Here is a 27,681-nt window from a genome sequence, read left to right on the forward strand (position 1 = left end):
TTTTTTCCAGGTACAACCATAATACCAAGTTTTTGCAGAACCCGTAAATCGATCTTTTGACAACTTTACATAAAACTTCTGTTTTATTGTTTAGGACAAGTTAACAAAATACAACTTTTAACCCTTTACACTATACTGCTTGTTTTACCCAACCACCACCTGTTGTACCTAACAATATTTTCTTGTTAATGCAAATATGTAATAAGCCATATTTTTTTCTCAAATAAAAATGCATCCAGCTAAATATTTCTGCCCGTACACTCCAACACTGCAAACAAGAGAGAAATTAATCAAGAAACACATCAAATTACACTTACAGTGTTTGCTTTGCTCCAATCACAGTTTTCAAACATGTGCAGATGTTCTGATATTTTAAGAAGCACGCAGTCACGCTGTTTATGTCTAATTTAATATCTTGTAGCTAAAGAAATCGATAAAGATATCATATATCAATAGCAGATATTGATATGACCTTTACGATGACGCACAAAAAAGAAAAGACACATGTACAAATCGTCCAAACAGGAAAAAGTCTGACTCTCAGGATTTGAAGCCCTTCTGATGAGATAAATGCACAATTACAGAGTTCGTACTCAGGCTGAGGGTCCTCGAGGGTTTGTATCTCAGCTCTTCAGCAAAGAACATCAGCTGGATGTAGCTGAGGCCCCTCTAACCGAGCGCCATTCCAGTGAAGTCTCTTTGGACCTCTGTCGAGATGAGGAATCTCCTCTGCCGCACTCAGACTCAATTTGTAGAGTATTTGGTTCTGGATCAGGAGTACATGCTCCAGTAGATGGTGTTGAAGAGCAGGTAGGACAGAGGGAAGGCCAGTCTAGAGTACGAGTCGATCACGTAGCTGTTGTTGACCAGCAGGTCCACGTTTTCACGTACAGACCGCTGACGGCGAAGCCGAGTCCCCTCCGTGGGGCGCATGTCTGAGCTTTGGGTTGGCGATGTCAGAGGGTCAGAGGTCAAGGTGGGTGCCAGACGGGGGAATGTAGTCAGCTCAATATCGTTGTCGTGGAAACACCCGTCAAAGGCCATTGCTTGACTGGCGTTGAAGGTGGATGGGATCTTTAAAGGCAAAGAGAGGAAACGAGCAGGTGGAGATTTCACCGACAGAGACCCGGCACTCAAAAATCTTGAATTACAATCCGAGGATTAATCTTTAAAAGCAAAGAGGTAATATATAAATAAAAGGGGGACATCTCTTAAAAATTCCATTTTGTGGCAAAGACAAACGTTTTAATCATTTCTTTAAATCAGATTTGAGTGGTGATCAAACATGTGCCGTTTTAATGCATCAGTGGACACTTAGTTTGTTTCAGATTTACACAGAAATCCAAATTCCAACATGAATTGATTATGTCGGATACTTACTAAAAAAAGGTAATAACACCACAAAGCAGTTTAAAACTTGTGGATGTTTTGAAATGACAGGAAATGTTCACCTGACTGCAGTTTCTTTTTAACTACTTTTGACATTTTAAAGATATTTTTGCAAAACGTAATGCTTGCTTTTGCCACAAGGTGTCAGTGTTTCACCAGGACGATTCTTATTCTCTTGAGTCCTTCAACAGTCCAAAACCTCCTGAAAAAAGTAACGGCTGGAGATTTTCATATTTTAAAAGCTAGGTTGAATTTTTGATATTTATGATTAAAACAACTCAAATAATAAAGTAGTGATTTCAGCTGTTTAAAAATATGCTCCACCTTAAACTCTGCTCCACATTCTGAAGTACTTTGTTAATGCTTTGAGAGGCCACTTTGCTTGAAACCTATTGACTCAATGACTGACTTTTCACACACATGAAAGGGAAGGTTGCAGTCAATGGTTACTTCCAATTAAAAGGGAGTTTTTCCCTTCCCACTGTTGCTAAACTGCTTGCCCAAAGAGGGTCTTATGATTGCTGGGTCTTTCTCTATGTATCATTGTAGGGTCTACCTTACAATATAAAGCATCTTGAGGCAACTGTTGTGATTTGGCGCTGTATGAATAAAATTGAATTGAATCGATACTCTGGCTCCAAAAAGGCTCTCACGCTTTGCACGAAAATGTCAAAGTTTGAGTAAATCTTAGTAAAGATCCAAGAGGCAGCTGGAGGGTTCTGTGCAGCACATGTAATGGCCCTGATTGGCCACTAGAGTGAGACATTAAGCAAAATGTTGCCTCGCTCTTTGCACAGTAATAATCCCCCTTCCCCCCTGTGCTGACCTTCCCCCTCTTCATCTTCCTCATCTCCTCCAGAGTGGTGCAGTAGTTCACAGCTGCATATTCAATCACAGACAGGAAGACAAACAGGAAGCTGGTCCACAGGTAGATGTCCACCGCTTTCACGTACGACACCTGGAAAGCATCGCACGTTTTCACATATACAGGGCCACATTTAATATGGTTCACCCCTTTGTCATTTATCTATTTATATTTTAACCTTATTTTTTTCCTTTGTTGCCATTTTTAAAATGGGGTTTCAACAGACTTTATAAAAAAAGCCTAAAAACAAAAACAAAGCAATGTACAGTCAATGGTATATCCTCCTACTTTAGTTACAAAATAGAAAAAAGTGACAAAATTGCCATCCCAGCTCCTCATTTTGCATAATTCTAGTTTTATCAATATTAAAGATAAGCTGCAAAATGTATATATTATAAATTAATTCATAACACATTTTTGTTGGTTTTATCACATATTTAGGAAATGGCATTATGGCAAATAGCAAACGGCATTGTGTTTATACAAATTATGAAACTTTCAGTTCCCAAATATGATCCTGATCTTTGCACTTTTCCTCCATGATTAAGTTTGTTCAGTTTAAGTCAAAGAAGGATCTTTTGGGCTATTTCGCTTCACATAAGGTAAATAAAAATACGGCAAATGCAAAACATTTAAAAGAAATTTGACATTGGCATTGATATGCTGTTAAATTCCTTTCTGATCATCTGTTTTGGTCACCCAGAGCCAACATAGGCCTGCTGAACTCTCACAAACAGCTGTTACCTGAGGCATCGAGGCGGACACTCCTGTGATGATGGTGGACATGGTGAGCACTGTGGTTATACCTGCAGGGGACGAGAAAACACAGACAGACTTCACATATGACATTCAAATTCTTTCAAATAACGTGTGATGTTTGGTGAAGACTGGCTGTTCTTGTTTTGTTTTTGGACATGAGTGTAGACACCAAGAAGCCAAAAACTGCAGTTCTTTAAATTTGCATTGAGGCTGGCTTCAAAATGAATCCTCCTGCACAGACTGCCACGTTAAAGCCTTTAGATACACGTGATTACAGCAACTCTTCAGAGGGTGACATTTCTTTGGAACCCATCCATTTACTGTTATAACTTTGATGAGCAGGTGTGCTGACACACAGAGGTGTAAGGTGGTAACCGTCTGCTGAGCCTTGGCTCCACCAGCTGGAGTCATTGAAGTGAACCTGTGGACTGTGATTGTGTTCGTCATGTTGCTGTGAAGTACAGAGCATCCATGATGTTTGTTCTTCAGTCTGAGGATGTGAAATCCTAGTTTTTAATTGGTCTGTTAGCTCAAATTAACAGGTATCTCACTCACATAGTTTATAGATGGAGCTTGCTAGCATCAACTTAGCACTCCACCTGTTAATATTGCAACTTTGACTCAGAACAAACTAAATACACTTGCTTCAACTTGACCCGGTTTTTCTGTCTTCTGTGGTTTATATAACTCTGTATAAGATGTGATGAAAAATACAAATAAATATCAAAAATATCCATCAACTGTGTCAAATTGATATTGATGCAGTAGGTTTTAGATTCATATAAATGTTATCCTGGCAGTATCATTTGTCTTGCAGTGTAGGATAAAATAGATCAATGATGGTGTAAAATAAAATGTTAGAGCATCACTGAAGTCATTAGGCTTCACCCCAATAAAGGAACAGAACGAAACAGCACTATTTACAGGTTTAATGTGCCTCTTTAAATGTGGTTAAAGAGCCAGGAGAGAGCAGAAAGACTGGGATTTGAGGTGGTTGTACTTAGGATTTGCTTAATGAATGATACCCAGAGACACTCTTGCAGGAACAGCCCGTCTATCGATCCAGAAGGAGACCCAGGAGAGGACGACCATCAGCATGGTGGGGAAGTACGTCTGCAGCATGAAGAAGAAGATGTGCCTCCGCAGGATGAAGGTTATGAAGAGACGGTTGTACCAGCCTGACAAAGAGAGACAGAAAAACTTCAGTCTTTTCAGCAAACTGTGACACTTGATGATAAGGTTGGAGTTCCTGTTCATCCCAAAGTCTCTAAAAGCACTCTAATCTAAAAGAATATATCTACAAGTAAAGAGACAGACGTGTCCATATGTTTGTGACTACTGAATATGATCTGCTCCCACTTCCATTATTTTATGACACAATCTTACTGATGACCTACTAATTGTATTCAGCTGTGTTGCAGTAGGGACACATGGAAAAGTTTCAGGACACTGGTCTCTGAGGACTGGAGTTTGAGACCCTGCTTTAGAGCATAATGATCTGACTTGTGTTTTGTCTCTAAACGTGAGTACCCGCAGATGCTACAGGTACACAACCTGTGCTATACACACCGGTGCTGCTGTAGAAAGCCAGGCCACTGGAGGCTTGGAAATGCTCAATGAAGAACTGTGACAATACGATCTCATCCGTCCTCAGAGAGTCGTTGCCATTCTTCCAGTAAAGCATCAGGTCATTCTCGTTATACGCGTCTACAGTGAGAAACAATTAGAAACAAAGGGAGATGGAAAACAGAAGAAAGACAAGAACTGAGGTCAGCTGACATTATCCACCTTTCATTTATGTGTTACTTTATGATTAAAGAATGTGAAGTTTTTATTATTGTGTGTATATACTGAATGCGTCTTACAGCTCTCCAACTCCAGCGAGCAGTTCTGTGTGTCCAAAGGGAAGCTGCTGAAGTCCATCGAGCAGAGAGCCGTCACAGTGACCCTGAAACACCCACACACACAGATATAAAACAGCTTCCCCTGCAGCTGTCCTTGACTGTTCGTTCTTACAGTTTACTCCCTAGAAACTCAAGCAAACCAAAGTAGAGTCAGAAAAGTGAAAATAGGGCAGGGAAACAAAGATTAAAGCAGGAATCTAGAAGCTTTTTTTTCCTAGCTGCAACAATTTCTGTTTTGTCAGTTTGTCACATCTGATACACACTCACCAGATAGTTCAGATAGTTACACTTTGCTTAATACCAGACCTCCTTTTTTCAGAAAATAATGTAATTCGTGGCAGAAATTTGTTCCTCAGAGATTTTGGTCCAATTGTGTGAAGCTATTGACACGGTAGCTTCCCGCCGTTCCTGCAAATTAGCTGGCTGCAGATCCGTGATCAGATCTCCTGCTCTAACACATCCCATGCATAGAGATGTGGTCATTGTGGAGATGGAATGATCTGTACATTTATGCCGTTTTCGAATGTTGCATCAGAAATTGAGACTTCTCAGACCAGCCACATTTTTCCTATTGTCTGTGAATTGTAGCCTGAGTTTCCCGTTGGGCAGAGCTGAGCAGAGTGGCAGCTGATCGGGTTCTCTTCTCTCTTCTGCTGTAGCCCATCGGCTTCAAGCATGTGTTGTCTTCTGCAGACAATCACCTTCACATTCACATTCATGTCACATTTAAAGCCACTTAAATACCGTTCTTCCTCATTTTGATGCTCAGTTTGAACTTCAGCAGGTTGCCATGTCACTGTTACTGTCACGTCATTGGCTGATCAGATGTCTAGGTCAATGAGCAGTAGAACAGGTGCACCTAATGAAATTCCTGGTCATCTTATAAACCATCAGTGAGGCTTCGGAATAGTTTAAGGGACGGTTGGTTCATAAGGGATGCTACAGACATGCACAGTGTAAGATGGGATGCTTTACTTACTTATTTTATTATATGAAAAAAACCCTAATAAATCAATGTTTTCCTGACACCACATATATTTAATAAAGTAAACATTGGCTGCACTAAGCTTCAGAGGATTTCATCGTCTTCTCTGCAGCTTAACACTTTTGCATCCACCTGAACACCTGCCCTCTACCTGACGCTGTAGAGGATTTTTCCATCAGGGTAAACCCGCAGCATGATGTTCTCCATGGTGGTGTCGTGGATGAAGGAACGTTTGGAGTGGACGAAGAAGACGTCGGGAACCCAGATCTTCTTCACCAGCCGGGAGTCAAAAGTCCTGCTCTGGTTGTTTCTAGACGGGAACGCCAGCCTCTCGTCCTTCCAGTAGTGACGCAGGTACAGAGTCATGGTGAAGTCCTACAGACGGCAGACACACACCAGAGAAACATATACTTCTTATGTTTCTTTAATTTTTATTCATGTTTTTCAAGCAAGTTTGAATTCATGGGAGATCTGGGGGCTCAGAAAATGTGGTTCCAGGCAGAGCCTGAACCTGGTGTCAACACTTCCATTGTTTTAGATCAGGCTGTCATTGCAGCACCGTCCTGTTCTCATTCATCTCTCTTGGCTGGAAGAACTTTTAAGTTAGACATGGCGCTGACTTCAAAGCTGGCCACTTGAGGGATCAAGAGCCAGAGAGTCAACTGACAAACAGTGACGTCAGTAAAACTATAAAGTCATAAAACTATAAAGTCATAAAACTACAGTTTAAGGAATCTCTTTAGTTCAGTTTGTCTACATGATTTTATTTTTACTGAAAGGTTATGAAAGAAGGGAAAAATATGACAGCTTTTGGTGTAATTTGTCTTAGGAACATTGTTTTTGGCTCATCAGAATGACTTATATGATCTTATTTAGCTGTGGTCTGGCAGCGCTTTTAATACCAAACTCTAAAACGCAATAAATTCTTAATGATTTGCAGCACAATGCACAAAGAGGTTGACACACTGGTTAGATCTATGTGATTAATTTGGCAGATATATATGTATATATATATATATATATCCTGGATGGCCCTCCTGATGCAACCCCAGAGGGATCCTGGGAGGAGAGACAAAAGCAGGAAGTGTTTGCCTGTTTAGTAAATGTGTAAATTATTGAGCCACTGTTGGCAGCATAAAGCCTGTTGATCTAAAATACAGTGAAAAGTTCATAATTTAAGCCCTCTTTGTGTGCAGAGCAGTCCAGCAGGTCTGACTGGATTCTTTTTAGGCCATATCTGGGCCACAGGCTCCATTCAGCATTTGACACAAATGGTTTGAGGCCTTTTTAAGAACAGCGCCAGCTGTTTGGCCCTGATTCTGCAAACCTCTGTTAAACACCCCAATAGTTTATTTAATCTACTAATCTGTTTATTTATTTTACAGTGTAAAAACTATTGTATTAAGACATTTAACCAACATTTTCAGGAATATATTTAGGCAGCCTCTTTTATGATTATTTACTTGTGACCTTCCTTCATTCCTGTTAGTCACACTCCCTTTCTGATTACTGGTCCAATTAGTATCTCCTGTGTTCAGTTATCCTCTCACTTCCCGGGCTTCCTTTTTTCTCTATTGGATTTATTTGCCACTTTCCTAAATCAGGTTATCTAGCTGTTTTTATTCGCCTTCCTTCAAAACCCTACCTTTCATGTATGGATCTTGCTATTTCTTGTCTTTCCTATTTTTGATTTTTGGACTTTTATTGTGACATCTTGCATTTGGGTCCTTTCCTCTGTGACATGCCATTAAAAATCCTCACCATGTTGACCTCTGAGATGCTGTCGATGCTCTCCACCTGCACATCAATGCCTACGGGGATGGGCGCACCTAAAGCAAAGGCATGGAAAGTATTTCATTTTAATGCCATTAACTCATAAATTATTTATCAGTGCTAGTAAAGAAACTCAGTCAGAACTGTGCAGCTCAACCTCTGCACATATTTTATGGGTGTCACAATTCTGTGTGTGAGTGGGGTGTGTGAATGGTGTAAACCGTAAAAAGTTATAAACTTAGACTCGACACATGGGTCATATTTCATGGGTTTCGCAAGTGGGTGTGACAGAATGAATCTAAAGCACCACCCATTTAATTTAAGGTTTTCTGGAGCCTATCCCAGCTGTCACTGGATAAGACACACCCTGGACCCTCATCATCGTCTACTCCAGGGTTAACAACCATCAACAGCCAAACATGTCAGTGAAGGTTCTCAGTCATCCAGTTTTGTTGTAGTCTAAGGAGCTTGGAAAGAAAAGCATCTGGACTTCTTTAATTTTCTTAAAGATGTTTCACCTCTCATCTGAGAAGCTTCTGAGAAGGACACTCCCAAAGGGCTTAAAATCTGGAACTCTCCACCATTTGCTCTTAGAACTGAAGAAGCTTCTCGGATGAGAGGTGAAGAGTCTTCAAGAAAATTAGAGAAGTCCAGACGCTTTCCTTTCCAAGCTACTTACACCATCAACAGTCAAGTTACAACCAGCCTGTTGGCTGCAACAAAGAAGAGAGTCACAAAACCAACATTTAACTAGCCTCGCAAAACACTGGCACTTCCTGCAGTCTCCTGCATCAAAACACAAACACGCACGCGCGCGCGCGCGCACACACACACACACACACACACACACACACACACACACACACACACACACACACACACACACACACACCCCACGATCCGTGTGAGGAAGCAAAGGAAGAACATGCAAACTCCCCACAGAAAGGCTGTGAAAGTCCTGGGTTTGAATCAACACCCAGGACAGTTTTGCTGTTTTCAGGCACAAACCCACAAACCCAGGACACAAACTCCACCCACAGATTTAATCAGATGAATATGAGCTGTGGTTTTGTTGAAGCATGTTCTTGCCAGCAAGTTGTATTTCTATCATTTGACAAATCATCTCATAACTCAAAGGTAGATTGTCAAGTTTAGGACAGACTGAACATTTTTGATAGAAACCTCAGATTGGAGACATCTAGGTGCCACAGTTGTATCACCACTGGGAGGCAAAAGAAAAACAACATTTGGCAATAAACACAATTATTTATTGTGCGTTCCATCAATGACACATGATTAGTGGTTCCTGAATGCCAGATAATGCGCACAGGAATTGATAAGGAACTAGTTTGTGCTGCTGTCAGTCAGAATCCAGGGTGTAAAACATCCACACGAATGCAGGAAATGCCTCGACTGCAACACACCCATGTTTGCATGCAGCAAGGTGCAAGGGCCCTTTAATCGCTGCTTGCAGCTTTAATTGACATTATCAAATTGCAATAAAGACAAATGTAATATAACTGTCAACAAAAAATTCTAAGCAATAAAGTTGGACGAATCCATGCAGTTATTGCAGGGCTGGACCATACTGTCATACGACAGCAACAGACGATCCTGGAATCTCGGATCTAATTTGTCAACTGAAATTTTTTTTAAGTTTCTCACTTAGTGAAACACATAATACACACAGTGGAGTGCAAACAGAAACACAGCTCATAGAAATCCACATGCCTTCACAGTTAAAGGAAAAAAAGAATAGAAAACTATCCTGTGATAACAATAAAAATACTATTTTTAATGTGGGCTCAGTACTGGTATGTTTAAGGCAGAGGCTTTTTTAATAGCACCGGAAGCCTGCCTGAAAAGATATTAGTGTCTGTTTGATGTCCTACAGTGAGATGGGATAGAATAAAAACCGATAATAATTTAACAGCATATCAGGATCAGTCACTTCTCGTTTATTGCTTTAATCCAATCACCCGTCCTGACCTGGAAACCTCATTTTGTGTTGTGACATCCTTTGTCTTTGGCACCAACTCACCTGTGCAGCCATTGACATCTGTCTTCATCTCTCCCGCCCCACCCCATCTTCCTCATCAGCAGATTGTTTAACGGCTCCTAAAAAGGCTGAACGCACATAAACAAGCAGAACACACATAGCTGGAGGGCTCTGCGACCTACCAATGATCATAAAAAGCAGCACTTAAATTATGGTTACTCGCTCACTGTTTGCTCCACAAAGCAATCATGACAAAGTTTAGGAAAGAAGTTTGTCCATCCCATAACAGTGCCTAGTGGCCGTGCTCTCCTTTGGAATTCTATACTGTTAATTTTAGGATATATCCACAGCTGCGACCTGCAGACAAAACAGCTCATTCCTGCGCCGACCACAAGCAACAACAATGATTTCACTGCTGTTCTGCTGGAGAAAAATGTTTCCATTCATTTGGAGGTAATGTTAAAAGGTTAACAACGAGGAGAATGCACAGAAGGAAAACCAGCTCCGACCACTCTTTCAGCCTGTTAGCGTGTGTTGCCATTCTTAGATGTCTTTATTTAATCCGGGCCAATTTAGATTAAATGGGAATGTCTTAGGACATCTAGGTTACGGTATAGAAAACAGTTGTTTTCAAGCAAAACTGCTCAAAATATGTGAACTTTCCATTTCTGCTGTTGCACTGTGACTGGAGTGGGTGGAATGTTAGTGTGGGTAGTGTTTTCTTGACATGAATAAGGCTCCATAATTCATGATTTAAAAGCTTCAGTATGAGTCAAGCTACATATACAGTAGTAGAGTTTTAAATGAAGAAGACTATCATCCACTTTATTGTTTTCAAAGTCCTGCCATACTTACATTCGTATAACTATAGGCTGGAAGCAGAGAGTGGTTAAAAAGGTGGTCTTAAAAATTCCCATCATATTGCAGTTTTGCCTGACATGTTTTCATAGCAATGAAACATATTTAATAGCAGCAAACTTATAACTGCATTGGCTACCTGTGAATCCTCATGTTCACATATCAAGTCAATGAGCATATCCTGGGCAATCTTTCTTTCTGACACTTAGAATACAGTTAATGAACTTCAGTGTTTTATTCAGTTTGACCGGAAATGAATGACGGGGTATTGAGGGGTGTTTATCGAGGTTGGGGCCATTTTCACACAGATATGTGAGATCAGAAGTCTTCAGGTTTTGCTCCCTAGTTGCCAAAAAACCAAAAACAAATGCAGTGTTACAATAATGATGTCACTATTCAGACCTTGAAACTAAGGCCATATTTTTTGGGGATAATCTATCTGAATTTCAGGAGTGAGACCACACCTCCATACAAATGCAATCCAGCTCTCTGTCTGTCTATGACCCCCCCAATGACATTTAAATTAGTTGTGATGGATCAAGGACACCTCTAAAACCTGCAGGACACCGGCCCTCGAGGCCTGGGTTTGGACACCACTGACTCAAAGGATACTGTGCTGGTGACAAGCCTTGTACCCTAAAACACAGTAAGTTACTTTCTCTGAGTGCAGACTGACAGACCTCGCAGAACAGTTATTGTAATGACCACAAAAAATATAAAAATACAAAAGGTCCAGTTCAAATATTTGCTTTTGATGCTTTTTTTGTTACTGCGAATCAGGCAGAATCTGTGTCACTGCTTCCAAAAATTCCTATTTGAACCAAGAATTTTGAAACTAAAACTGCACCAGGTATCTGTGAGAAACAGCTGTTCCATCCTCCCCAAAAAGAGCCAGGCCATGAGGGGGTGGAACAGCAAAAAGCTAAAGTGCTGGCAGGAGGTGACTGTTACTAACAGCTCACAAGGTTGGCACACATGTTTCTCTAGGGCGAGCCACCTTTAAACTGCCAGAGCTCTCTCCTCTACTCCAGCTTTTATACTGAGGGCTGAAGAATCGCTGAGTGCAGCCAGCTGTGCACCACCTTCATAGGAGAATGAGGTCTGAGTCATTAGTTTTCTAAAACTTTACACAACACCATGTTCTTTTTGGACAGTAACCCAGGCTATGTTTTTCCTTTGAGATGGGAAATTTGCTAAATTGAAGCTAACTTTGTAAACCAACGGATAACATCACAGTGGGAGACATGAGTCATCAGTGTTCAGGAAGAGTTCGTCCGGCGATGCTCTTTCGTTGCATTAATCCAGTTTAGATGCAAAATAAACTGCCTTGCTGGAAATCTTTGAAAAGTTGAGTATGCACAAACACAGACACACAAACTCTCTCTTGCACAGTCCCACACACACACTGTGACTGTGTGACTTAATAAAACCAGTGGAGACCAAAAATTTAATGTAGCCCCGACAACGACTGCTGTCAGGAAGAAAAACCTGCAACAGAAGGTCACTCGCTCTCCCTCTCCTGGCTCTTTACTGCTTTCCTTTTCCCACATCACACCCAGTCCGAGTACATATGAGGCAGACGTGCAAAGCGAGGCCACAGCTGATTCTCCACTTTTGTGCTATGCAAAGGAGCTTCAACCCTAATTTATAACCTAAACCCTGTCTTATTGTTTGATATCAGCTCTGAAGAACTATTGTAACGATACTGTATAAAAAAATAAAATAAAAATCTGAACAACATTTTTCTTTAAATAAAGCAACAAATGACACAACAAATGACAGCTAATATATTTGAATATTAGCTATCAGCTAATACCAGCACAAGCTATCGCTACAGTTTTTTGTTAAACACCGTGTTAAAGAGCTTGGACTCTTGGAATTGCACCTGTATTGTCCTCATCTGATCATTTGTAATTAAAAACATGGTTATGGTTCACCGTGACGTAGAACAGACTCACACCTTTGAACAATTTCCTCAATGCTGTTTGAGAGGAAATGTATCCTCTAAACCTCTGAGTGCCAGAATGTTAAAACTGCACACCAAGGTCAAGTTCGGGCTTATTTGAGCTGCCGACAAACATTTTAATGCGATCATTAAGCAGTAAAGTCCAACCCTTGATGCGAAAGGTACTTGACTATGTTGTATGCTGAGCACATTAGGCTTTTTCAGCTGGGTAAAGTATGTATATTTGGATAGGTTCTGGTCAGCTGTGTGCAAATAGGCTTGACTGTTTGTTTTGACTGCTGTCCCTTAATGAGACTTTGTTGCTGCAAGACTGCCATACTGCTCATTTGTTCACCTGTTTGTGACATGAGTCTAAACTGCAGCTTTTAGCACTTTGGCACTGACCTTTCTGGAAGCTGCTGCTGGTCATTACCTTGTGATTGCATGTAAATGATCAGCTAAGGTTGCCAAGCTTGGTTAGCAATACACGTTTACAGACTGTGTGAGTTCAGACACAAATATCTGCTAATTAGTGCTAACCATGATACTGACTTCTTGAACTGTATCAAACAAGATGCATACATGCTGGAGATTCTTCCTGGACCACCAGTTATGCTGCAGACCTGAAACCAGCCGGCCAACTGTCTGAAACCTTCAGACGCTGCAAAGTGTCAGAAAAATTACGTAAACCAAAGGGCATAACTCTATACGGGTGAAGACCTGAAAAGGTGATGAATTAAAAAATCCACATGCAGTTTTGGTGAGTGGCACTCACCACCACGCTTTCAGGAGATCAGATCTGCTCACATTTTAATAATGGATTGGATTTATATAGCGCTTTTCAAGGCACCCAAAGCACTTTACAATGCCACTATTCATTCACACTGGTGGAGGCAAGCTACGGTTGTAGCTACAGCTGCCCTGGGGCAGACTAACAGAAGCGAGGCTGCCATATCGCGCCATCGGCCCCTCTGGCCAACACCAGTAGGCGGTAGGGTAAAGTGTCTTGCCCAAGGACACAACGACCAGGACAGAGAGCCCGGGGATCGAACCGGCGACCTTCCAGTTACAGATACGCTTCCCAACCCCCTGAGCCACGGGGTGACCATGGCTCAGGGGTGACCGTGCAGCCAGCTGTGGCTATGGCCAGCTGTGGCTGTGCACAGTTTTTGCTCAGTCTTACCTTCCAGGTACAAATAACCACACAACAAGCTGTTTCACTTATCTGATATATTCTAAAATGTTCCAAAAGGCATCAACTTCAAGAAGTCAGTGACTTATTTAGCAGAAGATAGTTTTAGCATGCGGCTAGCAGTACAGACACCTGTATCATCACCAGTACAGGTGTAATGGAGGGAATTACACTTTTGTTTTAGTAAACAAGATAACATACACGAAGGAGGATGTAAAGTTTACCGTGTTTAAGATCTGTTTTGTGTTCAGATTTGGTTTCAACAAATAGTACCAGTAAATGTTTTAGGCGAGATGGCTGAAAATGAAAGGCTGCTGATTGGGATTGAACTGTTTTTCAGCCTCAGGCGGTTTTCTGCCTGTCACGGCCAGCGGGACAAGCCGTGTGATGATGGGATGTGCAGAACCTAAGACAACCTATACTGGGCAAGCTACCAAAACATAGACCTGATACCTTTACACAGAGACGCAGGGAAAAATGGGAAGACAACACAGGATGCGAGGAAATGACGCAGGGAACTAACACAGACGAACCAGCGACGAGCACAAGATGACACACAGTATAAATACACAGGCAGACACAAGAGGGAACGAGGAACAGGCGGCAACGCAGCTGATTAGGGAAGACGAGACAAGGAAGCAAACAGAATACACTCACATGAGACACGGGCCTTCACAATAAAACAGGAAATGCACAGAGACATGGTACAGACACTAAACAGAGGGAACACAGAACCAAACTCAAAGAACTAAAAAGTCTAAACCACAGTACACAACAGGAGCAAACTAGAACACAAGATTATAATAATAAAAAACACAAAGCACTGGATCAAAAGACCCAGGACCATGACCCTGCCACTTCCTTGTTGGCTTCATGCAGGACGCTTGTTGTCACAAAGCCTCTCTGACCTGCACAACATATTTTTTGTTTCTTTTTCTTATCAGCTCATGTGATTAGCTCTGCTACAAGGAAAGAGGGAGAAAACATCTTCTTAAGTCCCTGTTGAGCCTGGTTTAGCAACACTGAGACTGTGATGCTATCAGTGCTTTGGTGGTTTTAGGTGATATCAGCCGGAACAATCAGCAAACGTCTCTTGTGAGCTCTTCTGCTTCTTTACCTCGCCTTTAAAACCAGAATATTTCCACATGCGACCTTTAATGGCAGCAAACTTCCACCTCACTTCTGCTCTCTCCTTTCATTGTCCTGCTGGCCGCTAAATCTCACTCTGGACTTTTATTCGAGTAGTGTTATGATTTTCTCGGTTAGTGATTTGCTCCAGATTTAGCTTAACATGAAACCTTGCCTGGTGCAGCTTTAACGGCCAGCTTTTTGCCCCATAATGTTTGTGTGTTCAGCGTTTCAGAACGAGTCGCCCTAATCCCCAAACACAACGCTGCAGATGGATCAATCCATGCAGTCATAAGCGGCATAATGCAGTTTTAAGGTGGCAGGATGTTTCTCTGGAGCCTCATCGCCGCATGTGTGTTCTCATTTGACTTTCCATCGGCGCCAATCATACGAGGGGGAAGGTGAGAGGTGGACAGGGATTAAGAGGTGAATCTCTAGGCAGCTTTCAGACAACATGAGCGTCAGACTACAGAATCCATACTGCCGAAGCCTAACCATGTGTAATGCTGCATCTTTGTCTGAAACACTTTAAGACATTTGCAGAATTTACAGCAAAAGGCTTTGAAAACAGGTTTTCTGTCTCTATGCACATTCTCGGTGTATGTGCCCTAAATCACAGCTGACCTTTAGGGAAACCTCGCTGTACAGTTAGGGTGCATTTTCCCTCTGAATTCCTAGTCTCCGCTCAAATTTGCTGTCAGGTGATGGCCACAATTCGACTTTTTGTTGTTGTTGTGCAAATACCGAGATAATCAGAGCTTTGTAAGGAGGATTAAGGATAGATATTCTCCTGAGGCAGAAGCAAAAGAGGCAGCAGAAAATGTGAAACAGTAGCCTAAGAGTTAAAGGTTTCATTACATTTACAGCAGAAAAATAAAGCCGGTCTGAATAATTTATCAGATTCTGGTTCGCGACAGAGGCAGACTTGAATTAAATTTAAATGAAAACTAAAGAAAATATGAACTATAAACTTACAAAAGTCCTGCTGTGGTCCTGTACAGTGTGACCATATATGTTTTTGAGATTACCGATTACTGTATTAATGAACAACAGCACAACAAAACAATGTGGCTGTGATATAAGGACATTTAATATGACTATCCTGCTGTATCCCATTTCAGCTCATATCATCATTAAGTATTGGAGTCTAAGGAGCTTGGAAAGAGTGAACTGAAGAAGCTGAACTGAAGAAGCTTCTCGGATGAGAGGTGAAACATCTTCAAGCAACTTAAAGAAATGCAGACGTTTTTCTTTCCAAGCTCCTTAGACTACGATGACCTGGATGACTGAGAACCTTCACAGACATTAAGTATTGGAACATTTACTTCCACACTGTAGAAGAACAAAACAAGTAGAAAACCATTTAAATGAGCTTTCATAATCTATCATTTCAGCAGCAGCCACACTTTGTTTCAGAAGTCATCAAGTATTTTGGATACACCTGCAATCAAAACCTTTTCTTTTGTTTTATGCTCCGAGGTGTGGTTATGATGGCAGCAATGAATCTGCCAATAAAATGTCAGGTTTGTACCTGACACTGCAGCCAAGTGAGCGCACAGAGCGGGAAGATGCAGCCAAAGTATAGCACCACTTGACTGGATACCAGCATAATCCAAGCCCTCATAGTAAATCGCAAGCATCTGGCAACATGACGTGTCATTTGGAACACATGTGTGAAGCTTATGGGGACAAGTTTAAGTTTATAGACATCCTTTAAAGGTTGACCTTGATTTAGAAACAGTAAAAGTTCTAAACATGAGAAAGAGGTATCGAGAAATGCCATAAGGAGTATTTCTGGAGTTTGGTCTGCCCTTCAAGGACTCTGAGGAGGGGATGGTTTTGGCTCTTCAGCTTCTCAAGACACACACACACACACACACACACACACACACACACACACACACACACACACACACACACACACACACACACACACAGAAGCTATAGGCTTATCTGAGGGAGAAAAATGCTGATATTTCCCTCTGTATAAAATTATAGTCCGTGGAAATGCCGCAGGGCCATGGGGCAGACAGTGGTGCGTTTGGTGTTCCCACCCTGAATGGCAGGCAGGACCACAAAGACGCCGGCAGACCAGGCATATAGAGGAACATACAAAAGCAGCAAGCAGGCTGTGTGTCTGTGAAGGTGTGTCCTAGAAACACGGTTCATTTTGTAGATTCATGGTTACATTTACTTTTTGTTGTTTTAAAAGTCCTGAATTGAGAAAATAACTTCACAAAAACTGTGATTATCTATGAAATAAACCCACAGGAAATATTCAAAGTAAAAGCTTCAGAGTGAAGATGAGTAAAGTTTAGAGCAAGAATAAAAAGAACAAAATGATCAGTGGAAGAATTAAAGGAAGAGACTGTCACCAGCAGAAAAATGCCTGCATTGTCCTTAAAACGTCAAAAAGACCTGTGTTTAGATTTTCACTCTGCGCAGCCTTTTGTGGTCGTGCAAATAATGACGTTAAAAACCTCTAACAAACCTTTCAGGATCGGGTGGAGACCGCAGTTTGAACCTTGGCTTCAAACAGCTGTCAACAGTGGCTTCTTTTAATTCTGCCTTTAGTCTGAAGACAAGTTCAGACAACGACTGGCACGGTGTGAAAGCCAGCGCTAATAAATCAACTAAAGCTTTTGTTCCACACAGAGAGTTTATCTAAATGATGAGAAATCACCATCCTGACAAAACACATGCAAACATCTGCCATCCATAGCAGAGGGCTTTGTCTGATCTTAGTATTTATGTGTTAAACATGTCAACCAGCCAGAAGTCAAGTCATGGAAAAACGCATTTCCCACTGCTGATGACAAAAGATAGAAAAGTCATCACTGACACTATGATGCTCGAGACTTTTTTAAGAAAATACTTTTTCTTGTCTAAAAATAAAATGTTTCCACGTTGGATGTGTTACATCAGAAGGCGGCAGTAACGATATTATTGTTGATTTTATTTTCGTGGCCTCAAAGATGATTTTTTTGTTCATATACACAAAATTAATACTGTCCTCTTTTCTTCTTCTTTTGGCTGCTCATGTAGGGGTCGCTACAGGGCCCCGTGTCTCGATCTCACCCTGTCGCCGGCATCTTCCTCTGCCACAGCAGTCCTCTGCATGTCCTCCCTCACTGCATCCATGAACCTTCTCTGTGTCAGTAAACCCACTGTCTTTCCCCAGTTGTTGTTAAACAAGGCCTTGATCAATCCAATATGGAAATCTCATTCTTGATGATCAGCATATTCAGTTTCACAAAGATGTTCCAGCAAAATCGCTTCCTGATGCGTTTCTGCCTCCACATTAATCTTGCTCACGACCAGCTCTAAGCTCACATGCTTGGCTTCATCATCAACGGAGTTTGTTTATATGGTTTGGATTAAATCAAACCAGTGGAAACAGTCCTTGCTGTATATTGCAAGGATACAGTGCAGACACGGCTCATTAATGCTGAGTAACTAACTAATAAAATCCAAATCTGAGGCACAGACATCCTGGAGGGTCTCTATTAGTAAAATAACCTTATAACAAACTATAATATTAAAAAAAAGACTAAAAAGAGCAGAAAGGGAAATTATTACATAAAATTTATTCAAAGCCCAATCCACACTTTAAACCTAAATGTAATTTAAGCACACGAGTCATTAAAATACTCACCTGCTGCACAAATGCCACAAAGGGAGAAGCTGTCACCAAAGATCAAAACCTTTCTTGTAGCAGGCTGTAAACATGTTTATTTCTCCTCTAATGTTGGACATTTTAATATGGGAGTCGATGGGCACTGACTCGCTTTTGGCAGCAGCCTTAAGTGGACATTCAAGGAAGTGCAGTTTTTTAAGTGTCTATTTTAAAAAGTTTTTTAAAAGATGATGACGAAATAAAAAAGTGCACCTTCAGTAGATTCTCTCAAATCTAAATCTGACAAAATCCTAAAAAGTCAACAATGAAAATCACAGAACTCGAGCTGAACACCAAATCTGGTTTTGCATAATAACCATCAGTACATTGATCCCTTAATGCAAACACACAGAGGCACTAATATACATACAATACAGATCACACGGAGCGTTCCAAGTTCATACATTAATATTTGAATCCATATGATGGAATCACATGAACCATCTGTGTGGATAAATGCATTGTCGTGTGTTTGATAGCGATGATTTTCTTTGCAGACGTCACTTTGTTGCCCACCCCTCCATCTGCTCCAGACCTGGAATATAATCCAGATTAATGCATTCGAACCCCCGCGACTCACACATCTACACACACTCATTATGTTCTGGAAACACACACAGACACATGCACAGTTGCATCTGAGAGAGCACATTGAGTCCTACTGTATTTCCAAAGCTCTCACACACACAGACACACACAGATGCTGGTGTTGCTGCACGATGGTGATATCTGGGTCAGTGCTGGGGTAATATTTTGTTTTTATCACATCCGTTGTTTGTGTGACCCAATGGCCATCATCACATCAAACCACAGCGAGCGAGGAGTGATTTCTCTCTGTTAGGCGATGTGTGAGGGAACGGATTAAATCATCAGGGATCAGAGATGAAATGAGGAGTGCCTTTGTCTCTTTGGCTATGTGTGTGTGTGTGTGTGTGTGTGTGTGTGTGTGTGTGTGTGTGTGTGTGTGTGTGTGTGTGTGTGTGTGTGTGTGTGTGTGCGCCTGACCTCCGAAGCCTGGTCTCATGGCGAAGTCGTGCTCTTCAATCCTCAGCAGTTGTTCACTTTTTATTAGTAAAGTTTTGGTGCTGTCCTGCCTCTTCAGCTTGTAGTCAATACGTCTGCAGAGAGAACACACACAGAGACGTAAACACACACACACATAGACACACATCATGTTGAGTGATTAGTTATGTCCTTGAATTAATTGCACATTTTGATTAGAAAAAAAAAATGCAATTTGTAGTTTTCTTCCTACTCTTTGTTCTTCCCATCATGCAGTTCTCTCTAGCCCTGCTAAAACCAAAACCTTAATCAAAGGCATGTCCGGGCTTCATGAAAAAATAACACACGTGCACACACACACACATGTTCGCAAATATTCCCCATCTAACTAAAACACAAAGCATTTTATTATGTTCCAAAACAACCTCGATGCTACTGCAGGCCTGATAAACACAGCTGCTGAGAGTCAACAGTCAAACACAGATAATGAGAATTTTCAGCTGCATGGACCATTAGAGGTGGCTTCTTGGCCTTCACGGAGAAGTCAGGACTAATCCTCCATACAATTATAACACACATTATAATAAAAAAGGCTTAAAATGTTTACAGTACATGGCAAAAACAACAGGGCTCAGTTTAGTATCCAAAGTGAGGTTTATCATTTCAATTTTGTTTTTAATGTTCTAAAGTCTTTTTATTATTAGTTTCAGTATTATTTGAATTCATTTGTTATTATTATAATATTAGAATCAGATTCAGAAAGATTTTATTTATCCCCAAGGGGCAATTAACATAAAACAGAGCAGCATAACGTTGACGATAAGGACAATAAGAACAGGCAATGAGAGTGAGATAATAAATACACAGAATATACAGTTTTAAAATTAAAGTGACTGAAAGGTGAATAAAGTGTCGGTAGTATAAAAAGAGTGTAGAGTAGTTTAGAATTTAAACTACAACATATATAATACTAAACTACATATATCATAATATGAATAGCATTATGGTAAAAAAAATCTAATAACACATAAAATAATATATAAAAATTGAAAACACTCACAGTTTGTTTTGTCTGGACACACCTTAGGCTACTTTCGAATCACCATTTAAGCCATCAAGCATGGATCCGGACTGTGATAATCAAATTAAAATTTACAATAAAAACCTATTGTTTATCATGCTAAGACAGCAAGGACAAACAAAACTTCTACAGCTGCTACATCAACACTAATACTCATATAATTGAGCCCGGTCCAGTAAGCGATCGTTACTTCCACCTGCAGAAATGTGTATTTATCAGTGTGGTTCAGTTGTTCGAGGACAGCAGGATGAGGGGAGACCAGAGCAGAACAGCTGTGACACCGGAACTGTTTCAACCAAGCTGTACACAGTTTCATTTCTACTGTAAGAACAGACCTTTTATTTACATGGCTGCCTGAGGGGATTGACTCACTTTGAGGAACTGACTCTCAGGCTGCTGCTTGGTCTTTGTCAAAGTTTTATATTAAATCTCATGCGATGCAACAAAGAGGATGTTGGGAAAATTCAATCTACAGTGTTAAATGGATACATTTTGTATGTGTGCTCTGTGTGTGCTTTCCTACCCTTTCATCTCCCCCAGACGTGGATTAGTTCAGAGCAGCTGGGTTGCAAAGTGGTTTGCAGATTGAAAGACACGGGGCAGATACGGGCAGGCTTAAGCAGCTTAAACAACACAATCTACGTGAGAATTTGATGCATAGCCTTGCATAGCTTTGAGATCAGAGTGACATTGGCCTGGACTGCAGGTGGGTTTGACTTTGTGGCCTGCCTGAACTAATGCTCAATTTGGTAAGGCTTAATAACCCCAGGCACAGAGCACAGAGGCACATGTGACACCATGCAATACTGCAACGCAATGGAAAATTTCTACAAAAGAGAAACAAGATGACGTCATTTGAACACACAAACTAATCAAATGAACGAAAAAAGAAACAACCACAATGCTAAACAAATCAGCTAAACCAGACCACAACATAGGAACCCACAAACAACCCAAAGGACCACAGAGAGACACACAAGACAAAGGACACGAATCTACCACAAGGAGAAAATAATGTTTACATGTAAGCATACAAACAATCCAAAACAGATGTGCTTAAAAGAGACACGCAAAGTACCACACAATTAGATAAACGCCTTCAAATATTTACGAAACAAACAAACAAACAAAACATAAGCACACGCGTAGAAAGCTTATGAAGCCTAAAGTCTAAATCTAATCAAACTGTAGATAATATATAATAAGATTTTCTTGTTTTATGCAACTTATGACCTTCATCATGAGGTTGTTGTGAGGCTTTGTTGATATCAGGGGACTTCCAAAGCTTCTGGATTTATCGTGTGGATTTTGGATGGAGGGGACTCTGATGCTGAGACAGATGCTGTCTGTGATATGTGGCTGAAATGTTTACAGAGCTTTTAACCAGATTTTTGAGAAAGCAGTGAACAATGAGTCTTCACACACAACCTTGTAGGAACTCTGCAAGGTTCTTATGTAGCAGCTTGTCAATGGTGTCGAGTGTTTTTGGTTGAAACTGTCTGCAAATGACAAAGACCAAAGTCATAGTGCAGGCGATAGTGTTATGCAGGACCCACATTCAAACAGGGAGCCCCAGAGAGACGACATTTAGGATGCATAAAGTGTAATTATAGCTCAAGCATAACTGACTTTCAGTTGTAATACATGCAGAATTGCATGCGTGTGTGTGTGGACGTGGTAATCACATGCACAGATGTGCGGTGCAAAGGTGAACATGCAGCGGTAAAAGCGATGGAAGCTGTTTGAGATCTTCTCCGCTCGTGGATGAAAAGCCTCTTTAAAAATCACACACCTCGACACACATCAAGGAGAACACACATGGACACGCAGACACACAAACACACATTCATTCCTCTGTTATTGTGAGGTTAAAAAAAATAATTTCAGCCAAATCCTATTTCTATAATCCTTTAAATTAACCTTGACTAACACTCCAAAATCCAGCCAGAACAAACCTAATGTAGCGCTAATCTCAAGCCTGAAGCTAATTTAATCAACTAACAATCAACCCTGGATGTTTTTAAAAAAAATGTTGCTCAAATGAAATAAAGAGTTCTCGTTTTAGACATAAAACTCTAAAGTCCTGACATCTTAGAGGCTGGAGGAGGAAATGCATTCAGATACTGAAAATTCTGACTCACACAAATTTTTCTCCCCTAAAAGTTCCTTTTGTTTTTTTGTAAAACTACACAATTCAGTATTCGTTAATGGCCTTTGAAAGTACAGGTCTTGTGCTCAAATCACTTAATTTTTTTTTTTTTTTTGAAATTTGGTTGGATAAAACCTCCATTGTGAAGTTGCCACAGTGGGTGTCCCTGTGGTTTAGCAGGCGGAGCAGGTTAGAGGATTTTAGCAGGACTGTGATTTGATTCCTCCCTCTCCTGGTTCGCATGTCCTTGGGGATGATACTAAATCCAAAGGTCACCGATATGTGTGACTGAAAAAGTGACAAAAGCAGTCCATTTTACTTTTGTGATTAAAAAAAATGAACTATTTGCTGATATTTTGTTTTTAAAAACCAACATTCACAGTCTGATTCAGCTGATTTGGAGCATTATCCCCTCGACAGGTCACAGCACAACCACAGAAAGACATTCATCTTCTTTGTTCTTTTACCGCTCTCTTTGACAGATGGTATCTCACCCTACCAGTATCAGCTCCCTCCTCTGCACATGTCGCAACCATGTCAGCCTCACTTCTCTAACTTTGTCTCCAAACCTGAGCTCAGCCTCTGATCTGCTTCTGGAGAAAAACTCTACCTTAATCAGCTAAAGTTGAAAATGCTGGTACAAACGCATTCATGAGTATTAATAATGAGCATGAATGAAAGTGATAAATAATAATTTCCTTTTTAATAATTGAAAAAAAAAAACCTTCTCGTTATGCTTACGCCTTAATAAAAATAACCTTTCCAGTACAGGGATTGTACTTTTCATAGATGCGCACAGTGGTTTTACTACATTTAGTTAAATATATACAGTTACAGTTGTGCCTGTTCTTATCATACAAGGAGGTTAGCATATTGATAAATGATGCATAAGAGCGCAAAGCCTGAGGCCCTCACCCATTTAGACACACCCAAAACACCTCAGCTAGGAGGCTTCCAGGAGGCATCTTAATCAGATGTGGAGCCACCTCAGCTGAAGCCTTTCCAGTTTAAAGAAGCTCTGTGGATTGGGCAGCAGTTGAAGGCGGGGCCTTTAGTGGTGCAATTCCTAGCTACTTAAACTGGCTTTAGGGACACTGTATGTAATCTTAAAAATGCACCAACTGTGTTTCAGGTTTTTCAGGAGCTTTCAACAACACACAATGCTCCTACTTGTCTTAAAGTCTTTCTTCTTCTGCTCCTTTTAGACGTCGCCACAGCGGCGTCTCATCTCCTCCTTCACTACAACTTTAAATCTTCTCTCTGGTCTTCTTCTTCCTAGCTGAACTATTTTGAACATTTCCAGTATATCCATCCTTCTGCACATCTAAACCCATCTCAGTCTTGCTGTTATGCTCAAAAGAATATTGTTGAGACTAACACCAGAGTTTGTAGAAAAATGTGTTTTATTTTATAAGTTTTTAATAAATAAAGTATTTAATAACCTCAGCTCAAAATGACAGCCCAGAGATCATGAAGGCATTGCTCAAACTCAGGCATGCTGTTTTCCACACCTTGTCAGGTTTAAGTGTCGCCAGTTAAGGCAACACCTAGACTCTTGGAATGCTGCTGGGGTTTGCAGAGGGCTGTAACACTCAACCTGAGCCATCCCTTTGATTTACTCCTCTTAATTTTGTCCCTTCTGGTCACTCCCAGTGAAAGCTTAACACCCCCGGGTCGTCCCCTGTAACTCATACAAAGCTGTTCAAGTTGAGTCCAAGAATGAAATATTTTGCCTGAAATGAGCAAAATAGTTTAAGCTGTGAGCTACTGCTGGAAACATTTGGTCCTCACAAAGATAGATGAACACACAAAAGCACAGGTCAGTGCGACAGATGAGGGCAGGCTGCCTGCTGTCAGCAGCAGGATTCACCCACAACTGCCGCTGTAATACTCCACTGAACACACACACACACACACACACACACACACACACACACACACACACACACACACACACACACACACACACACAACTAATCAAATCTAATTTAGGGATTTTATCTTCTCCGTTTAAAGGAAACGCTGTTGGAAACTGGCTTATTTGCTGCATTACTGGAAAGTGTTCAATGCAGTTCTGTGCTACATTTACAAACCTTCATTTACGCCTTCTTTACATTTATTGTAATATATATTCAACACATATGTACGTAAAAGAAAATTTTTAGTGTGACCTCAAACATCAATCACAGGCCGATTTAGTTTTATCGCAGTAATTTCAGCTCTGCTGTGTACTCACTCGGCTGTTTTTGCACTTTAATTTCACAGAGATTACCTGCTGTACAAACAGTGAGGGCTGCGTTATGGTATTATATACATGGATCAAGGTCATATTGTTATCTCACTGTTGCAACACATACATCAGCTCTCAGGTGGTGTAAACGACAAAGGGTCAAACTCAGTCACTGCTTTATTGCATGACTCTTTTTATTGCATTTGCATTTATTTGCTTTATGTGTTTATTTTAAGTGTGTTAAATGGAATAAATGCAGAGTCATTAATATTATTATAACTGTCTGTGCTTGGACATGCTTTGGAAACATTTTTATGCACAAATTGTACTTCAGATTGCAAACTACTGTACATATTGAGTAGATATTTATATTGAATTTGGCTGAGATAAAGAAATCAGAGTGTTAAATGTATGTTAGGTTAGACAGAGTGAAGTCCATTCAGGCAGTTTACATATTTGGTTCTCCTACAGGAATCTGAAGAAGCTTATTAAACAGCGTGAGCTGCTCAGAACAGAAGCTGCATTCACTGATTCTGGAAAACTGGCTGCTACTGGTTTTTTTCCATTCAAAACCTGTTTGAGATGCAAGCTTTCAAAATCTGCAATATGCTAAACCTGCAGTGGTCACTCCTCCGTGGGCTGGTGCTCCTGCAGACAGCAGACTAAGCAAAAAGAGCAGCTTTTCCACTTAACTGTGAAGTGCTGCAGACTTACTTTTTAACTAAAAATAATCCTGCCACGCTGTGAAGGGCAGGGAACCTTGGCGTTACTTTTACACATTATTATTTATTTTAAGCAAATGAAAGGAAATCTACAGAAGTGAAATTTCCTTTGCAGCCGACTCTGTGGTTTTTCTGTAAAACTGGGATGTGAGAGTCAGCAGCCCATATGGGAACCTCTTTGTGACGTGTGCTTCAGAAGTGAATCACAGCTTCCTGACAACCACAGACTTTCCTGTAAGTCTCTGCTCTCCCTAAACTGATGCTGCAGAAACTTCAGCTTCCTGCTCCTCAGTCAGCTCTAGTAACTTTAAATAATTGTGTTGCTGTAACAGTGAAAAGAATTCATAAAGCATCAATAGATCACTCAGCAATGTCAGTGGGGGAGAGTCTATTTACTTAAAAGCTTCACAGCCTAAATGTAAAGTCTCTGAGGTTTAATCTGCATTTTAAACTCATACAAAGCCACATAGCTACTTTCAGCTGCTCCCTCATCACAAAAGGCCACCGCAGCAGGCAGTAATATAATAGTTCTGTTCACGCAGACTAAAAGTAATTCATTTTTAGATGTTTATGGTTAGTGTTGTCTCTTAGGAAGACGGCTCCTTGTTCAAATCTGAAAGCCTGCTGAAGCCTTTCTGTGAGGAGGTTGCATGTTCTCCCACAGTGCAGAGATATGCATGCAGTTCTATCATTGACCATAGGGTTGAATGTTTGCCAATCACTGTGTGTTGCCCATGTGACTGACTGGCAATCATCCTGCCTCTCATATTTCATAAGTGATTAATAAAAAGGATCTTAAACCATAAAGCTGGATCTTTATGGTTTAAGTCCAGCAGCAACTGGTTTCCTTTAGGTACCAATAAAACCGTATGGCAGCTCTCCTCAGTCTGACCTTTTCTACCCTGTGCAGGGCCCATATCACATTTTAGCTGTTAGTTCTGCTGTGTATACAACACAACAATAGAAACAGAAACCTCTTCAGCCAGCCAGTTTACATCACCACAGTTTCTGTGATCTGTGATGTTAAAAAAGGCAAAATTTTCAGGCTCAAAAATACAAATTGGAGACATTCACAAAAAAAGAAAAAGCATCTGCACTGATTGGTTGGGCTTATGGTCATGTGGCTTCAGGCCCTCCCTCCATCACTGAGAAAACAGATAGCATCAAATCTTGAACTTAAACTGAACGGCTACGTTTAACGGGCTGTGTTTAGGAGTTTAACCCCTCTATGCACCCTGGAACTAGTGGAAGCTGTGAGAGACACTTTTTACTATTTTATTTGCCTCTTTATTTGTTCTACTGTTCTAGTTTTTCTTCATAATCAGAAGAAACATCTCATGGATTACTTTGCAACACGAATCAAGTAGACAAAGACATTTTTAAGCATAAATAGATCTGAAGCATTGAATTGAACACCAACAGCAGGACGGCACATTCAACACATCTACATTAAAGTCCCAAAAAGCAAAATAAGACACAAACAATAAGTCAGCTCTCATCTCATCTGCACTACTGGCTCAAACTGCCTCAGTAGGAACACACAGATCTAACAGCGAGTCTGTCTCACCCTCCAAACTTGAACTTGCTGTTCTCCCCGAGGAAGACATCCTTGTGTTTCCTGCGGCTTGAACTGCGGCCACCAGTCACCATGGCGACAAAGCTGACTGCTGCCAGAGCCAGGTAGGTGAGTACGTCCACTTTCATTCTTCACAGGTTTCCCTGCCAAAGCAGACACAGCTCTAACATCCCGACCATCTCTCCTCCAGTCCTGCTGACTAACGCTGGTCAAACATCCCACAGCAGCTGGACGTTTCCTCAACCAGAGACCTCCAGGACGTCAGTGAGATTTCCAACCAGGACAAAAACATGAGGAAGTTCCTGAAGTATTCATGTGTCTCTGCAGCGTAGATCTCTGCAGCTCCCAAGTTTCCAGCTGAACATCCCAGCTCGATGATCTCCAGGAATCTTCTGCCTTCCCTCCAAATCATCTACTGCTTTCCTCTCTCTCACTTTCACTCCCTCTC

At 40.9% G+C, this 27,681-nt stretch overlaps 1 protein-coding gene across 1 annotated transcript; it reads right to left on the minus strand.

The window, feature by feature from the left end:
- Window positions 1-64: 64 nt before the first annotated feature.
- Window positions 65-27,681, minus strand: LOC113029445 (gamma-aminobutyric acid receptor subunit rho-3-like). Its single transcript, XM_026180301.2, has 10 exons — window positions 27,225-27,681; window positions 19,479-19,591; window positions 7,664-7,731; window positions 6,054-6,277; window positions 4,879-4,961; window positions 4,583-4,720; window positions 4,039-4,191; window positions 2,999-3,060; window positions 2,216-2,347; window positions 65-1,074 (listed from the first exon to the last, which is right to left on the minus strand). The coding sequence occupies exons 1-10, from the start codon at window positions 27,359-27,361 to the stop codon at window positions 772-774; spliced, it is 1,413 nt and encodes a 470-aa protein (XP_026036086.2). The 5' UTR covers window positions 27,362-27,681; the 3' UTR covers window positions 65-771.

The sequence above is a fragment of the Astatotilapia calliptera genome, chromosome 9 (genome assembly GCF_964374335.1).
Source record: "Astatotilapia calliptera chromosome 9, fAstCal68.1, whole genome shotgun sequence".
Classification (NCBI taxonomy): Eukaryota; Metazoa; Chordata; class Actinopteri; order Cichliformes; family Cichlidae; genus Astatotilapia; species Astatotilapia calliptera.

Excerpts from the sequence above, each read along its gene's own strand:
- LOC113029445 (XM_026180301.2), bottom strand. The coding sequence starts at position 27,361 with ATGAAAGTGGACGTACTCACCTACCTGGCTCTGGCAGCAGTCAGCTTT. Across the intron at positions 6,278-7,663 it reads GCATCTCAGAGGTCAACATG|GACTTCACCATGACTCTGTA; the intron begins GTGAGGATTTTT and ends TGCCGTCTGTAG. Across the intron at positions 3,061-4,038 it reads TCCTGCAAGAGTGTCTCTGG|GTATAACCACAGTGCTCACC; the intron begins GTATCATTCATT and ends CGTCCCCTGCAG.